At 42.8% G+C, this 18754-nt stretch overlaps 1 protein-coding gene across 3 annotated transcripts in view; it reads right to left on the reverse strand.

The window, feature by feature from the left end:
* Window positions 1-18754, reverse strand: part of HPN (hepsin) — a 76520-nt gene that overhangs the window by 14253 nt on the left and 43513 nt on the right. For all 3 annotated transcript variants that reach the window (XM_073570487.1, XM_073570488.1, XM_073570489.1), the window contains 5 exons: window positions 10153-10193; window positions 6403-6568; window positions 6128-6318; window positions 3614-3709; window positions 3390-3532 (listed from right to left, as the gene is read on the reverse strand). In XM_073570487.1, coding sequence (XP_073426588.1) covers window positions 3390-3532; window positions 3614-3709; window positions 6128-6318; window positions 6403-6568; window positions 10153-10193 — 637 coding nt within the window. The remainder of the gene's footprint in view (window positions 1-3389; window positions 3533-3613; window positions 3710-6127; window positions 6319-6402; window positions 6569-10152; window positions 10194-18754) is intronic.

Consider the following 18754-nt stretch of genomic DNA (forward strand, 5'->3'; position numbering starts at 1 on the left):
CACACTTTTGGACACTGGATGGACACTTTTGGATTGTGTGAGGCCCACTGATATCTGAGCGCTATGTGACAGGCTCGATGGCACAGCTGTGACCAATGTGACTAGAGGATAAGGGAGATTTTGAATCTCTGCACACACTTTTGGACACTGGATGGACACTTTTGGATTGTGTGAGGCCCACTGATATCTGAGCGCTATGTGACAGGCTCGATGGCACAGCTGTGACCAAAGTGACTAGAGGATAAGGGAGATTTTGAATCTCTGCACACACTTTTGGACACTGGATGGACACTTTTGGATTGTGTGAGGCCCACTGATATCTGAGCGCTATGTGACAGGCTCGATGGCACAGCTGTGACCAAAGTGACTAGAGGATAAGGGAGATTTTGAATCTCTGCACACACTTTTGGACACTGGACACTTTTGGATTGTGTGAGGCCCACTGATATCTGAGCGCTATGTGACAGGCTCGATGGCACAGCTGTGACCAAAGTGACTAGAGGATAAGGGAGATTTTGAATCTCTGCACACACTTTTGGACACTGGATGGACACTTTTGGATTGTGTGAGGCCCACTGATATCTGAGCGCTATGTGACAGGCTCGATGGCACAGCTGTGACCAAAGTGACTAGAGGATAGGGGAGATTTTGAATCTCTGCACACACTTTTGGACACTGGATGGACACTTTTGGATTGTGTGAGGCCCACTGATATCTGAGCGCTATGTGACAGGCTCGATGGCACAGCTGTGACCAAAGTGACTAGAGGATAAGGGAGATTTTGAATCTCTGCACACACTTTTGGACACTGGATGGACACTTTTGGATTGTGTGAGGCCCACTGATATCTGAGCGCTATGTGACAGGCTCGATGGCACAGCTGTGACCAAAGTGACTAGAGGATAAGGGAGATTTTGAATCTCTGCACACACTTTTGGACACTGGACACTTTTGGATTGTGTGAGACCCACTGATATCTGAGCGCTATGTGACAGGCTCGATGGCACAGCTGTGACCAAAGTGACTAGAGGATAAGGGAGATTTTGAATCTCTGCACACACTTTTGGACACTGGATGGACACTTTTGGATTGTGTGAGGCCCACTGATATCTGAGCGCTATGTGACAGGCTCGATGGCACAGCTGTGACCAAAGTGACTAGAGGATAAGGGAGATTTTGAATCTCTGCACACACTTTTGGACACTGGATGGACACTTTTGGATTGTGTGAGGCCCACTGATATCTGAGCGCTATGTGACAGGCTCGATGGCACAGCTGTGACCAAAGTGACTAGAGGATAAGGGAGATTTTGAATCTCTGCACACACTTTTGGACACTGGACACTTTTGGATTGTGTGAGGCCCAATGAATATCTGAGCGCTATGTGACAGGCTCGATGGCACAGCTGTGACAAAAGTGACTAGAGGATAAGGGAGATTTTGAATCTGCACACACTTTTGGACACTGGATGGACACTTTTGGATTGATTGAGGCCCACTGATATCTGAGCGCTATGTGACAGGCTCGATGGCACAGCTGTGACCAAAGTGACTAGAGGATAAGGGAGATTTTGAATCTCTGCACACACTTTTGGACACTGGATGGACACTTTTGGATTGTGTGAGGCCCACTGATATCTGAGCGCTATGTGACAGGCTCGATGGCACAGCTGTGACCAAAGTGACTAGAGGATAAGGGAGATTTTGAATCTCTGCACACACTTTTGGACACTGGACACTTTTGGATTGTGTGAGGCCCAATGAATATCTGAGCGCTATGTGACAGGCTCGATGGCACAGCTGTGACAAAAGTGACTAGAGGATAAGGGAGATTGGATTGCTTTTAAAAAAGCAGTTTGCGGAGCAGTGGGTAAACAGCAATGCAGGAATGTCAGGAAGCCTTAGAAGGCAGCCCAACAACCAACACCACTGATACACCACTATATAGCCTCCCCTTGCACTGAACACACAGTGACTGGTGTGTTGTGCGGGCCAAATTGCTAGCAGCAGAAGCAGTTTTTTTGTCTTCTCAGCAGGATAAAAAAAAAAAATTGGGATTGCTTTTAAAAAAGCAGTTTGCGGAGCAGTGGGTAAACAGCAATGCAGGAATGTCAGGAAGCCTTAGAAGGCAGCCCAACAACCAACACCACTGATACACCACTATATAGCCTCCCCTTGCACTGCACACACAGTGACTGGTGTGTTGTGCAGGCCAAATCGCTAGCAGCAGAAGCAGTTTTTTTGTCTTCTTCCCTGCCTAACGCTCTCCCTACAGAATCAGCAGCAACCTCTCCCTATACTAAGATCGGCAGAAGTAAGATGGCGGTCGGCGTGCACGCCCTTTTATACCCCCTGTGACACCCACCAAAGCAAGCCAATCACTTGCATGCCCTTCTGAAAGATGGTGGTGACCCGTGCCTGTGTCATCACGTTGCCCACAGTGTCCGTGGATCCTGATTGGCTGAAAAAGAGCGCAAAACAAACTTTTGAAACGCGACTTTGGCGCGTAAGTCGCCGACCTCGTGGCCGACCTCATCCTAGGGTCGGGTTTCGTTTCATGAAACCCGACTTTGCCAAAAGTCGGCGACTTTTGAATTTTTTCGACTCATTTCGCTCAACTCTAGTTATGAGTGACTTGACACAAGGAATGCGACACTTGTAGCCCATGTCCTGTGTTGTGAATCTCCCCCACATTTTTGAATGTCCTTTTCTTAACAATCCTTTCAAGGCTGCGGTTATCCCGGTTGCTTGTGCACCTTTTTCAACCACACTTTTTCCTTCCACTCAACTTTCCATTAATATGCTTGGATACCAGCTTCTATATCAATGACCTTTTGTGGCTTGCCCTCCTTGTGGAGTGTGTCAGTGACTGCCTTCTGGACATCTGTCAGGTCAGCAGTCTTTCCCATAATTGTGGAGCTAGTGAAACAATCTAATGGACCTTGCAAACGCTTAGGAAGTCTTTGTAGGTGTTTTTTGTTAATTATTCTAATTTACTGAGATAATGACGTTTGTGTTTTCATTGGCTGTAAGCCATAATCCTCAACATTAACAGAAGTAAACACGTGAAATCACTCTGTAATGACTATATATAATACATGAGTGTCACTTTTTGTATTGAAGAACAGAAATAAATTAACTTTTTAATGATATTCTAATTTTGAGAGAAGCACCTTTAGATAAGAGGAGAGGAAGGAAGGAGATGCAGCTGCAGAATCACTTCTGTAAGAAAGAAGGATGAAGCGGTGATCTGATTGGCTTAGAGCACACAGCATAACTCTGACATGACACCAGGAAGAACTAGCTAACCGATGCGGCACCTACATATAATATATACACTATTGTATCCAAGGAATTGCGTGCAGAACTCAGTATAAGAGGGTCACCTACCTGACAGGCATCAATCCCCCCATCAGAGTATCCAGCGCAGAACATCTTCCCTGTGATCTGATTGTTGTAATACTCTGGTTGGTTGCAGACAGCATTACTTATTATCGGCACCGATGCTTCCTGCAGAATGTCCGACTGCTGACCTGGATGGAAAGATGAATGAATTGTAAGCAAGAGATGAGAATAGTATATACCGAGTGTGTGTCAATACAGACATCACTCACCAAAATACTGCGTGTTACCCCATCCAGTAACTGTGCACAATTTTCCATCTACAATCTGCTGCCCCAAAGCAGGGAGACAAGCCGGCTGTATGTATTCTAGAAAAGCACAGAATGGTATATTTTTATACATAGTAAAATTACAGAGCTACACTTCGGCTATGTGCACACGGTGCAGATTCTGTGCAGTTCTGCAGCAGATTTGGCCCTGAAGAACTGCAGCAGAACTGCACGTGATGTACAGTACCATTTAAGGCTATGTAAAATAAAAAACGCTGTGCATGTCACTTCTGTTGTGCAGTTCTGCTGCAGTTTTACATCTGCTCCATTATAGAAATCCGCAGGTGTAAAACTGCAGGGGAAATCTGCACAAAAACTGCAATAAAACTGCACTAAATCTGCAGGTAAAACGCAGGTCATTTTACCTGCGGATTTAGCAAAATCTGCGCAAAAAATTCCACAGCAGAATCTGCAACGTGTGCACACACCCTTATTCTGCACCAAATCTGCGCGGAAAAATCTGCAGCATGTGCACAGCGTTTTTTGTTTTACATAGCCTTAAATGGTACTGTACATCACGTGCAGTTCTGCTGCAGTTCTGCAGGGCCAAATCTGCTGCAGAACTGCACAGAAGCAGCAGGCCGAATCAGGGTACGCAGAGTCAGCTACACACTCCGTAGGCAGAAACTATAACTGACACCGCCTGCAGGATTCAGTGGAGAGAAATAGCCGACCTGACGCCAGAACGAAGCAGAGAAAAGTTAACTCTTGACATGATCAGACCGGGAAAGAGAGACAGGATACAAAACCCGGCTTGGATCATGACACATACATTACATTACTGATTCTGATTTACTTCCTGTATTATAACCCAGAGATGCACTCACTATTCTGCTGGTGCAGTCACTGTGTACATACATTACATTACTGATCCTGAGTTACATCCTGTATTATACTCAAGAGCTGCACTCACTATTCTGCTGGTGCAGTCACTGTGTACATACATTACACTACTGATCCTGAGTTATATCCTGTAATATACTCCAGAGCTGCACTCACTATTCTGCTGGTGCAGTCACTGTGTACATTCATTACACTACTGATCCTGTACTGATCCTGAGTTACCTCCTGTATTAGACCCCAGAGCTGCACTCACTATTCTGCTGGTGCAGTCACTGTGTACATACATTACACTACTGATCCTGAGTTATATCCTGTAATATACTCCAAAGCTGCACTCACTATTCTGCTGGTGCAGTCACTGTGTACATTCATTACATTACTGATTCTGAGTTACCTCCTGTATTATACCCCAGAGCTGCACTCACTATTCTGCTGGTGCAGTCACTGTGTACATTCATTACACTACTGATCCTGTACTGATCCTGAGTTACCTCCTGTATTAGACCCCAGAGCTGCACTCACTATTCTGCTGGTGCAGTCACTATGTACATACATTACACTACTGATCCTGTGTTATATCCTGTAATATACTCCAGAGCTGCACTCACTATTCTGCTGGTGCAGTCACTGTGTACATTCATTACATTACTGATTCTGAGTTACCTCCTGTATTATACCCCAGAGCTGCACTCACTATTCTGCTGGTGCAGTCACTATATACATACATTACACTACTGATCCTGTACTGATCCTGAATTACCTCCTGTATTAGACCCCAGAGCTGCACTCACTATTCTGCTGGTGCAGTCACTGTGTACATACATTACATTACTGATCCTGTACTGATCCTGAGTTACATCCTGTTATACCCCAGAGCTGCACTCACTATTCTGCTGGTGCAGTCACTGTATACATACATTACACTGCTGATCCTGTACTGATCCTGAGTTACCTCCTGTATTAGACCCCAGAGCTGCACTCACTATTCTGCTGGTGCAGTCACTGTGTACATCCATTACATTACTGATCCTGTAATGATTCTGAGTTACCTCCTGTATTATACCCCAGAGCTGCACTCACTATTCTGATGGTGCAGTCACTGTGCACATCCATTACATTACTGATCCTGTACTGATCCTGAGTTACATCCTGTGTTATACCCCAGAGCTGCACTCACTATTCTGATGGTGCAGTCACTGTGTACATACATTACATTACTGATCCCGAGTTATATCCTGCATTATACTCCAGAGCTGCACTCACTATTCTGCTGGTGCAGTCACTGTGTACATACTATTACATTACTGATCCCGAGTTATATCCTGTATTATACTCCAGAGCTGCACTCACTATTCTTCTGATGCAGTCACTGGGTACATACATTACATTACTGGTCCTGAGTTACCTCCTGTATTAGACCCAAGAGCTGCACTCACTGTTCTGCTGGTGCAGTCACTCTGTATATACATATATTGATACAGTTCTTGAGCCATGTTATAATTAGTGTTAAATGTACATGTTTTATGGGATTATTGTTGGATCCAGGGCTTATCTCATCCTTCATGACTTGTCCTTGGTGACGGCTTTCTCACAGATCGTAGTGCTCAGTGTTACCTGTGAGTATGAGTGGGGTGAGCAGATGCACCAGGGCAATGTCATTGCTGTTTTCTTCACTGTCTGTGTATATAAAGGGTAGGTATCCGGCGTGATATATAACACTCTTCACACTGTGCACAAATCCACGGGGCGAGAGATGCGAGACACCCCCTGCAAACACGGTCCACAGACCCACCACACGGTTTCTCCTGAGGATACAGATACGTAAAGTGATCATCTCCTGCCCTGAATTCACATTTCACTGTTCTCCTCTTTGTGGTCTGGTTACTTACTCGGGGAAGCAGTGGGCAGCGGTGAGGACCCACTCACTGGATATCAACGAGCCGCCACAGAGATGGGTACCATCATATTTCAAGCTGACCTGCCACGGCCACTGACCTAGGGCGGCATCTTGTCCCCCGACAATTCTGTCCACGGCCATCTTCCTACGTCCACAATCTGCAGAGAGGTCATAATTGAGGATATCCCCCTTGAAAAGTCTCCCCTCTCCCTGAGCTGCTTTTTCCTACATATTTTCTGATTCATGTCCTCACAACTGGACTATTCTCTGTCTGGTTTACAAGTTTATACATTGTAACAAACTGTTGCTGTTTATATTTGTAATTGCATCCAGTCCAGATAATCATCTGAAAGTGAAACACAGAAGCAGTGCAACTTTATTCCTGATCAGACACATATTACAATGTATCAGTCTGCAGGACAGGGTGCTTACAGTTGTGCTCAAAAGTTTACACACACCTGCAGAATTTTTGCTTTCTTGGCCTTTTTTCAGAGAATATGAAGGAAAAAAACAAAACTTTTTCTCCACTCATGGTTAGTGGTTGGGTGAAGCCATTTATTGTCAAACTACTGTGTTTTCTCTTTTTAAATCATAATGACAACCCAAAACATCCAAAAGTTCACAAACCCTGGTGATTTTGGCCTGATAACATGCACAGAAATTGACACAAATGGGTTTGAATGACTACTATAGGTAACATCCTCACCTGTGATCTGTTTGCTTGTAATCAGTGTGTGTGCATAAAAGCTGAGTGAGATTCTGGGATCCTGACAGACTCTTGCATCTTTCATCCAGCCACTGACGTTTCTGGATTGTGAGTCATGGGGAAAACAAAAGAATTGTCAACGGATCTATGGAAAAAGGTAGTTGAACTGTATAAAACAGGAAAAGGATACAAATAGATATCCAAGGAATTGATAATGCAGCAGCATTCAAACTGTGATTAACAAATGGAAAACCAGGGGCTCTGTAAAAGCAAAACCACAGTCAGGCAAACCAACTAAAATTTCATCCACAACTGCCAGGAAAATTGTTCGGGATGCAAAGAAAAACCCACAAATAACATCAGCTGAAATAATGGACTCTCTGAAAACCAGCCGTGTGGCTGTTTCAAGATGGACAATAAAGAGGCACTTGAAGAAAAATGGGCTGCATGGTCGAGTCACCAGAAGAAAACCATATATATATTTGTACCATGTTAGCCAGTAGATAGAAAAAATATTTAGAATTGAGAGTCCTCAGTGGTTGAAACCTTTCAATGGCTAACTGAAAAGATGGTAACAAACTGCAAGCTTTTGAGACTACTCAGGTCTCTTCATCAGGCATAAAGACAAATACAATATCTGAAGAATCACACAACACAGCACAGAAATAATGCAAAAGATAAGACAAGTGATGTGAAGCAGAACTGTCATTATGGGAGAGGGATAGACATAAAAATTGGAACAGTTCATAGATAAGGAGTTTGAATGTTTTATTGTCCTCTGATTGGGGTCTGGTTCTGTGCTGCGATGCCCAAAGAAGGTCTGAAGAGCAAATTCCTTAATTGAATTAAAAATACATAAATCCATGTGACACATTTATTCCTGCATTGAGAGTGTCAAAGGTTGTCATAAATTTATACTCCCATACCCTCCTGTCTTTCTGACATTTGAAGTTCCCTTTTAAAACAAGTAATTTAATGACCATGATGCTATGACTGGGGACACAAAAATGTTTTGCCACAGGTAGATCCATTCTTTTTTCTCTTATTGTGTGGCGATGAGAATTCATCCTTGTTCTCATTTTTACCCAGTCTCCCCCACATACAGACTCCCAGTTGGACATTTAGTACAAATAATTAAGTACCCCACATTAGATGTGATGCAGCTGAAAGTACCTGGGATCTTGTAGTCCCGATGTGAGTTGGAGATATTTATCTTGTCTGTATGTCTGTATGTGGGGGAGACCGGGCAAAAACTGAGAACAGGCATGAATTCTCATCACCACACAATAAGAGAAAAAAGAATGGATCTACCTGTGGTAAAACATTTTTGTATCCCCGGTCATAGCATCATGGACATTAAATTACTTGTTTTAAAAGGGAACTTCAAATCTCAGAAAGACAGGAGGGTCTGGGAGTACAAATTTATGACAACCTTTGAAACAGGAATGAATGGGTCGCATGGATTTATGTCTTTTTACATCAATTAAGGAATTTGCTCTTCAGACTTTCTGGGGGCATCACAGCATAGAATCAGACCCCAATCAGAGGACAATTAAACATTCAGACTCCTTATCTATGAACTGTTCCAATTTTTATGTCTATCCCTCTCCCATAATGATAATTCTGCTTCACGTCACTTGTCTTATCTATTGCATTATTTCTGTGCTGTGTTGTGTATAAATATGTGATTCTTCAGATGTTATATTAGTCTTGCCTGATGAAGAGATCAGAGTAGTCTCGAAAGCTTGCAATTTGTTACCATCTTTTCAGTTAGCCATTAAAAGGTATCAACCACTGAGGACTCTCAATTCTACAATATTTTTTTCAGGAGAAAGCCATTCCTGTGCAAATGCCTCAAAGTATCTTGCCGACAATACGCAAAACTGCACAGAGACAAGCCTCAAAACTTCTGGAACAAGGTAATTTATAGTGTTGAGACCAAAATTGAAATATTATATTTGGAAAGAAATCAACAAGGCCTATGATGATAGGAACACCATTCCAACTGTAAAAAACGGAGATGGATCGCAGATGGTTTGGGGATGTGTGAGCTACAAAGGCACAGGAAGCTTGGTCAAAGTTGAAGGAAAGATGAATGCAGCACGTTGTCAGAAAATACTGGAGGCAAATTTGCAATCATCAGCCCGGAAGCTTTGCATGGGACGTACTTGGACATTCCAACATGACAACGATCCAAAACACAAGGCCAAGTCGACCTGTCATTGGCTACAGCAGAATTATGTGAAGGTTCTGGAGTGGCCATCTCAGTCTCCTGACCTCAATATCATTGAGCCACTCTGGGGAGATCTCAAGCGTGCAGTTCATACTAGACAGCCCAGGAATTTACAGGAACTGGAAGCTTTTTGCCAAGAAGAGTGGGCAGATTTTCCATCTGAGAAAATAAAGAACCTCATCCACAACTACCACAAAAGAATTCAAGCAGTCATTGATCTTAGAGGGGGCAATACATGGTATTAAGAAATGGGGTATGTGAACCTTTGATCAGGGTCATTTGGATGTTTTGGGTTGTCATTATGATTTAAAAAGAGAAAACAGTGGTTTGACAGTAAGTGGCTTCACCCAACCAGTAAACAAAAGTGGAGAAAAAGTTTTGGTGTTATCATTCATATTATCTGAAAAAAGGCCAAGAAAGCAAAAATTCTACTGGGGTATGTAAACTTTTGAGCACAACTTTATATCACAGAGGTCTGTCTACAGTGGATACATTTGTAGCTGACAGAAATATAGGATACTCACAGATTATTAACCTCTGGGAGTAAAAAGGATATAATGAAATATAAAATAAATATATAAAAATAAAAAAAATAATGAAAACAATGCAAAACATAATTCTGCAAAATTCCTTTAAGTGTCATAACTGGAATGTAAAGAAAAATATTCTCTTCTTATAATAGTAAATATTTTCTAGCTAAATGTTAAAACAGCGAGTGATGATCCATACATTATCTGGACTTTCATCTGATCAAAGCCAAAACTATTTGTGTACTAAGACTGGGGTACTTATCAGGGCATTACCTTGACACTGAACAGAGAGAAACTGACCACTCGGACACTCACTGTGGAGGAAGAAAAAAGCAGAATTATTTTCTATGCATCATATACTCTACAGACAGGAACATTATAATATGTTAAGCTTTGGGGTTTCTGCATGACACTCCTTGTGGAAGAGGTCTAGTAACTGACCAGCTTATTCTGCTTGTTGTGACACTGTCATGAGGTTTATCTCCAGCCAGCACTAGGAAGAGCTCACTACATGGTGATTTACACAGTCAAAACTAGGAGGCGCTCACTACATACAGCTTTATACAGCTGCCACTAGGAGGAGCTAACTACATACAGATTTATACAGTCACCACTAGAAGGTGCTCACTACATACAGATTTATACATCCCCACTAGAGGGGGCTCACTACGTACAGATTTATACAGCCATCACTAGAGGGAGCTCACTACATACAGATTTATACAGCCCCACTAGAGGGGGCTCACTACATACAGATTTATACAGCCCCACTAGAGGGAGCTCACTACATACAGATTTATACAGTCACCACTAGGGGGAGCACACTACATACAGATTTATACAGCTATCACAAGGGAGAGATCACTGCATGCAGATTTATACAGCCATCACTAGAGGGAGCACACTAAATACAGATTTATACAGCCACCACTAGAGGGAGTGCACCACATACAGATTTATACAGTCACCACTAGAGGGAGCACACTACATATAGATTTATACAGTCACCACAAGAGGGATCTCACATTATCTTGTTCCCTTAGTGCAATACCTAGTGCCCAGTGGAGTTCTCTCTTTTATCTAGAGAGCAACAGAGAGATGGATACAAAACTAGATATCAGATTGCCATAAAGATATCTAACACAGTAGTGATATTAATCAACAATACACTCTGCGACACACAGCATTGACTTTGGCCAAGGGGAATTCTAAAGCCCTCAACCGTGGATTCCCTGATGAACCCTTACACTTCTTAAGGGGGAAAGGCTTTGGCAATAAGAGGGAGCTAAATGGTGATAAGTAACACCAAGCCTCGCAACCGTCCCAGATCCAGAGGGACAGTCCCGATTTTGACTGCCTGCCCCACTGTCCTGGATAGGAGCTTGTTTTTCCTGCACTGCACTGAGCCGTCATGCCCCCCATGCACCAACCCCATCCATTCCTCGCCCTCCCAGAGAGACACACCACACCCCCTCACTGATAAATCCCAGCAATGACATCGTTAGGCTCCTCTATGTGCACAGGACCTGTGATGAGGTCACAGGAGGGGAGGAATCAGGGGTCACATGATCAAAAGCCTCAGTATATGCAGGACTCTGCTGTGCTGGTTGTCATGGTGCTGGGTAAGGGAAAATTTATGTGTGGCATCAGGAGGGGTTTACAGGGTGGATGTAGCAGAACTTTGTGTGTACGAGGTGTACGGAGTGGAGCTGTCTGTGTACAAGGTGTACGTAGCAGAGCCGCTTGTGTATGATGTGCACGGACCGGAGCCACGTGTGTACGAGGTGTACAGAGCGGAGCCGCGTGTGTACGAGGTGTATGGAGCGGAACCGCGTGTGTATGGGGTGTGCGGAGCAGAGCGTGTACGAGGTGTATGGAGCGGAGCCGTGTATGTACGAGGTGAACGCAGCGGAGCCGCATGTGTACTTGGTGTACGGAGTGGAGCCGTGTGTGTATGAAGTGTATGGAGTCGTGTGTGTGTACGGGGTGCTACGGAGCGGAGCCGCGTGTGTACGGGGTGAATGAAATGGAGCCTTGTGTACGAAGTGTACGGATCTGAGCCGCGTGTGTACGGAGCGGAGCAAAGCCGTGTGTACGAGGTTTATGAAGCGGCACCGTATGTGTATGACGTGTGCGGAGCCGTGCGTGTACAAGGTGTGCGGTGGGAAGCATTCATACCTCCCAACAGTCTCGGATCCAGCTCCGCTGCCCCGGCCAAGAGCTTACTTTTTCCGCAGACACAGGAGTACACGGCGAGCCCCGAGGAGCACTTTAAAACTTGCACATGACGTTCCACCAGAAGTGAGGATGAGTGACCTCATGGAGATCAACATCCAACACTGCGGAGACACCATCACATGTTTCTCAACGCAGTGATTCTAGAGCAATGCCCCCATCCCTTATGGGAAATATGCAAAAACATGTAAATCAATCAGCCGCGGAGACACCATCACATGTTTCTCAACACAAGCAATGACTAGCCAGGTCTTTCACCGGGAAGGAACAACCACGGGAAGGGCAGTCTCCAATGAAGGAAACCACCTATGCCAAAACATGGTATCCATCCACAGACAGCTGTTTCGGGGTATTGCCCCTCATCAGTGGGGAGTAGGAAACTGGCTAGTAGGAGCAATGCCTAGTAAAAGACTGCGAAAATGAGGATGAGTGACCTCATGGAGATCAACATCCAACACTGCGGAGACACCATCACATGTTTCTCAACGCAGTGATTCTAGAGCAATGCCCCCATCCCTTATGGGAAATATGCAAAAACATGTAAATCAATCAGCCGCGGAGACACCATCACATGTTTCTCAACGCAAGCAATGACTAGCCAGGTCTTTCACCGGGAAGGAACAACCACAGGACGGGCAGTCTCCAATGAAGGAAACCACCTATGCCAAAACATGGTATCCATCCACAGACAGCTGTTTCAGGGTATTGCCCCTCATCAGTGTGGAGTAGGAAACTGGCTAGTAGGAGCAATGCCTAGTAAAACACTGCGAAAATGAGGATGAGTGACCTCATGGAGATCAACATCCAACACTGCGGAGACACCATCACATGTTTCTCAACGCATCCTCATTTTCGCAGTCTTTTACTAGGCATTGCTCCTACTAGCCAGTTTCCTACTCCACACTGATGAGGGGCAATACCCCGAAACAGCTGTCTGTGGATGGATACCATGTTTTGGCATAGGTGGTTTCCTTCATTGGAGACTGCCCTTCCCGTGGTTGTTCCTTCCCGGTGAAAGACCTGGCTAGTCATTGCTTGCGTTGAGAAACATGTGATGGTGTCTCCGCGGCTGATTGATTTACATGTTCCACCAGAAGTGACATGCTGGAAGCTGACCGTAAATCAGGTAATTTCGGGAGGAGATTGTGACGGAACCAAGGAGGCACTTCAGTGAATGCTTCAGATCCATCACCGTGTCCTCCTCTGACAGCGCGGACAACGGGATCACCGTGGAATCGGGATGCTGGCCATGTGAACGGATCATGATATGTCCTGCACCGGGAGGCTCAGGTGGGCACTGTAATGGGAGCCGGGCTGCTATAGTATCTTTATAGGATCTTTCTTTCTTTCTCTCTCTGTTTCTTTCTCTCTCTCTGTTCTTTCTTTCACTCGCTAATCTTTCTTTCTTTCTCTCTCTTTCTTTCTCTCTCTCTTTCTTTCTTTCTTTCCCTCTCCCTCTGTTCTTTCTTTCTCCTCTTTCTCTCCCTGTCCTTTCTTTCCCTCTCTGTCCTTTCTTTCCCCTGTTTCTTTCTCTCTTCCTCCTTGTTCTTTCTTTCATTCTTTCTTTCCCATCTTTCTTTATTTCTCTCCCTGTTTTTTTTTCTGTCCCCTCTTCCTTTCTCTTTCTGTTCTTTCTTTCTTTCGTTCTTTCTCTTTCCATTCTTTCTTTCTTTCTTTCTTTCTTTATCCTCTATCTTTTTCTCTCCCTCTCTGTTCTTTTTTCTTTCCCCTCTTTCTTTATTTCTTTCTCTCTCTGTTTTTTTTTTCTTTCTTTCTTTCTTTCTTTCTTTCTCTTTCCCCTCTTTCTTTCTATCTCCCTGTCTATTCTTTCTTTCTTTTCCCTCTTTCTTTTTATCTCTCTTTTCTTTTTTTCAGTCCCTTCTTTCTATATCACTGTTCTTTCTTTCTCTGTTCTTTCTTTCTTTCTCTCTCTCTATTCTTTCTTTCTTTCTTTTCCCTCTTTCTTTCTCTCTATCTCTCTGTTATTTCTTTCTTTCCCCTCTTTCTTTCTTTCTCTCTCTGCTCTGTTCTTTCCCCTCTTTCTTTCTCTTTCCCCTCTTTCTTTCTCTCCTCTCTGTTCATTATTCCTTTTTCTCTCTCGCTGTTCTTTCTTTCTTTCTTCCCCTCTTTTTTTTCTCTCTCTGTTCTTTCCCCTCTTTCTTTTACTCTCTGTTCTTTTTCTCTTTCTTTCTCTCTCTGTTCTTTATTTACCATCTTTCTTTCTCTCTCTCTCTGTTCTTTCTTTCCCATCTTTCTCTGTTCTTTCTTTCTTTCTCTTTCTGTTCTTTCTTTCTTTCCCCTTTTTCTCTGTTCTTTCTTTCCCTTCTTTCTCTTTCTCCTTTCTTTCTCTCTCTGTTCTTTCTTTCTCAGTCTGTTATTTCTTTCTTTTTCTCTCTGTTCTTTCTTTTTCTGGTCTTTCTTTGTTTCTTTCTCTCTCTGTTCTTTCCTTCTCTCGCTGTTCTTTCTTTCTCTCTCTGCTCTTTCTTTCTCTCATTTTTTTCTTTCTTTCTCGCTCTCTGTTCTTTCTTTCCCCTCTTTCTCTCTCTCTATCTCTGTTCTTCCTTTCTCTCTCTCTCTGTTCTTTCTTTATTTCTTTCTCTCTCTGTTCTTTCTTTTTTCTCTCTCTTCTTTCTTTCTCTTTTTTTCTCTCTCTGTTCTTTCTCTCTCTCTGTTCTTTCCTTCTTTATTTCTTACTCCTCTTTCTCTCTCTGTTCTCTGTTTGTTTCTCTGTCTCTGTTCTTTCTTTCTCTCTCTTCATTTTTTCTCTCTCTCTGTTCTTTCTTTTGCTCACTGATCTTTCTTTCTCTCTTTTCTTTCTTTATTTCTTTCTGTTCTTTCTTTCTTTCGCTGTTCTTCTTTCTTTATTTCTCTTTCTCTGTTCTTTCTTTCTCTCTCTGTTCTCTCTTTCTTTTCCCCTCTTTCTTTCTCTCTCTCTCTGTTCTTTCCTTTTTCTCTCTGTTCTTTCCCCTCTTTCTTTCTCTTTCTTTCTTACTTTCTTTCTCTCTCTATTTTTTCTTACCCCTTTTTCTTTCTCTCTCTGATCTTTGTTTCTTTCTTTCTATCTCTCTGTTCTTTCTTTCCCCTCTCTTTCTCTCTGTTCTTTCGCTCTCTGTTCTTTCTTTCTCTCTCTGTTCGTTTTTTCTCTCTAGTTGTTCTTTTTTCGCTCACTGTTCTTTCTTTCTTTTTCTGTTCTTTCTTTCTTTCCACTCTTTCTTTCTCTAGCTCTGTTCTTCATTTCTCTCTCTTCTTTCTTTTTTTTTCTCTCTCTGTTCTTTCTTCTCTCTCTGTTCTTTCTTTCCCCTCTTTCTTTCTCTCTGTTCTTTCCTTTCTCTCTGTCCTTTCCCCTCTTTCTTTCTCTCTCTGTTCTTTCTTTCTCTCTATTCTTTTTCTTTCTTACCCTCTTTCTTTTTCTCTCTGTTCTTTCTTTGTTTCTTTCTTTCTCCCTCTCTGTTCTTTCTTTCCCCTTTTTCTTTCTCTCTCTGTTCTTTCACTCTCTGTTCTTTCTATCTCTGTTCGCTCTTTCTCTCTCTATTCTTTCTTTCGCTCTCTGTTCTTTCTTTCTTTGTCTCACTGTCCTTTCTTTCCCCTCTTTCTTTCTCTCTCTCTGTTCTTTGTTTTACTCTCTGTTCTTTCTTTCCCCTCTTTTTTCTCTCTCTATTCTTCCTTTCTCTGTTCTTTCTTTCTCTCTCTGTTCATTCTTTCTCTCTCTCCTTTATTTCTCTCTCTTTGTTTTCTTTTTTCTCTCTCTGTGTCCTTTCTTTCCCCTCTTTCTTTCTTTCTTTCTCTCTGTTCTTTCCATTCTCTCTCTGTTCTTTTCCCCTCTTTCTTAATCTGTTCTTTCTTACTTTCTTTCTCTCTCTGTTCTTCCTTTCTCTCTCTCTGTTCTTTCTTTCTCTCTGTTCGTTCTTTCTTTCTTCTCTCTCTCTCTTTCTTCTTTCTTTCTTTCCCTTCTTTCTTTCTCTCTCTGTTCTTTCGCCTCTTTCTTTCTCTCTCTCTGTTCTTTCTTTGTTTGTTTCTTTCTCCCTCTCTTTTCTTTCTTTTCCCTCTTTTTCTCTCTGTTCTTTCTTATGTTCTTTCTTTCACTCTCTGTTCTTTCTTTCTTACTGTCTCTGTTCTTTCTTTCCCCTCTTTCTTTCTCTCTCTGTTCTTTCTTTCCCCTCTTTCTTTTTCTCTCTCTCTGTTCTTTCTTTCGCTCTCTGTTCTTTCTCTCTTTCCCTCTTTCTTTCTCTCTATTTTCTTCCTTTCTCTCTCTGTTCTTTCTCTCTCTCTCTCTGATCTTTCTTTTTCTCTCTCCTTTATTTCTCTCTTTTTCTCTGTTTTCTTTTTTCTCTCTCTATGCTCTTTCTTTCTCTTTCTCAGATCCAGCCACTGTGCCCATAATGCCAGCCACTGTGCCCTCAGTACCAGTCATTGTTATCATCAGTGCTAAATGGCTGCGGTTGGGCCGCAGCCTTTGTCCCTCTTTCCCTTCTTATGAAGTTGGGAGGTATGAGTACCACAACTATGTGGAACCTTTCTTTTATGGCTATTGAAAATTGATTATGTACCCCTTGCTTGCAGGTTTCTGAGAGGAGGGGAAGAGAGTGGATGGATGATTAATATCACTACTGTGTAAGATCTCTGTATGGATTTATACAGTCACCACTAGAGGGAGCTCACTACATACAGATTTATGCAGCTACCACTAGAGTAAGCTCACCATATTCAAATTTATACAGCCCCCACTAGGAAAAGCTCACTACATAGAGATTTATACAGTCACCACAATAAGAAGCTCATGAAATACAGATTTATACAGCCACCACTAGGGGGAGCTGACTACGTACAGATTTCTACAGTCACCACTAAAGGGAGGTCATAACATACAGCTATATAGCCATGCCATGCCATGTGGGTCTGAAAAAAGCACATTTTCACCTGAAAGACATATGGAGTGCTACCTTCTTTTTTCGTCTTTACAACGACCACTGGAGATAGCTCACTACATACAGATATATAAAACCACCACTAGAGGGAGCTCACTGCATACAGATATATACAGTCACCACTAGAGGGAGCTCACTATATATATATATATATATATACTGTATACAGCCACCACTAGAGTGAGCTCACTACATACAGATTTATACAGCCACTAACTGGAGCACACTGCATTTAGATTTATACAACCACTAGGAGAAGTTCATTATATACTAATTTATATAGCTACCACTAGGGGGAGCTCACTACAATCACATTTATACAGCCACCTTTAGGGGGAGCGCCCTACATATAGATTTATACAGACACCTTTAGGGGGTGCTCACCACATACAGATTTATACAGCCACCAGTAGAGGGATCTCACTATACACAGATTTATACAGCTACCACTAGTGAGAGCTCACTACTTACCAATTTATACAGTCACCACTAGGAGACGCTCACTACATACAGATTTACCCAGCCACCACTAGTGAGAGCTCAGTACATACAGATTTATACACACTACTAGAGGGAGCTAACTACATACTGATATATCCAGTCACCTCTAGAGGGAGCTCACTATATACAGATATATATAGCCACAGTTAGAGGGAGCTCACTACATACAGATTTATACAGACAACACTAGGGAGTGCTCACTGCACGCAGATTTATACAGCCACCAGTAGATGGAGCTCACTATATAAAGATTTATACATTCACCCCCAAAAGGGAGCACTAGAGGGAGCTCACTACAGATTTATACAGATACCACATGGTGGAGCTCACTATATACAGATTTATGCAGTTACCACTAGGGGGAGCTCACTACATACAGATTTATACAGCTACCCCAAAGGGGAGCTCACTACACACAGATAGATTTATACAGTCACCACTAGGGGGTGCTCACTACATACAGATTTATACAGCTACCACTAGGGGTGGCTCACTGCATGCAGTTTTATACAGTCATCACTAGGAGGCGCTCTCTACCTACAGATTTATGCAGTCACCACTAGGGGGAGCTCACTACATTCAGATTTATACAGTCAACACTGGGGGGAGCTCACGACATACAGATTTATACAGTCACCACTAGAGGGAGCTCACTACATACAGATTTATACAGTCATCACTAGGAGGTGCTCACTACATAAGTATCTATAGCAATGAAAATGATATGCGGTGAGCTTCCTGTAGTGTAGACTGCAGGAAGTCAGGAGTAAATTATACAGTGGGTACGGAAAATATTCAGACCCCTTTACATTTTTCACTCTTTGTTTCATTGCAGCCATTTGATAAATTCAAAGAAGTTCATTTTTTTCTCATTATTGTACACTCTGCACCCCATCTTGACTGAAAAAATCAGAAACGTTGAAATTTTTGCAAATTTATTAAAAAAGAAAAACTGAAATATCACATGGTCATAAGTATTCAGACCCTTTGCTCAGTATTGAGTAGAAGCACCCTTTTGAGCTAGTACAGCCATGAGTCTTCTTGGGAATGATGCAACAAGTTTTTCACACCTGGATTTGGGGATCCTCTGCCATTCCTCTTTACAGATCCTCTTCAGTTCCATCAGATTGGATGGTAAATAGTGATGAGCGAGTATACTCGTTGCTCGGGTGTCCTCCGAGTATTTTCGCGTGCTCGGAGATTTAGTTTTTGTC

This window comes from Dendrobates tinctorius, unplaced genomic scaffold (genome assembly GCF_039654945.1).
Source record: "Dendrobates tinctorius isolate UK_male_01 unplaced genomic scaffold, ASM3965494v1 ptg000028l, whole genome shotgun sequence".
Taxonomy (NCBI): domain Eukaryota; kingdom Metazoa; phylum Chordata; class Amphibia; order Anura; family Dendrobatidae; genus Dendrobates; species Dendrobates tinctorius.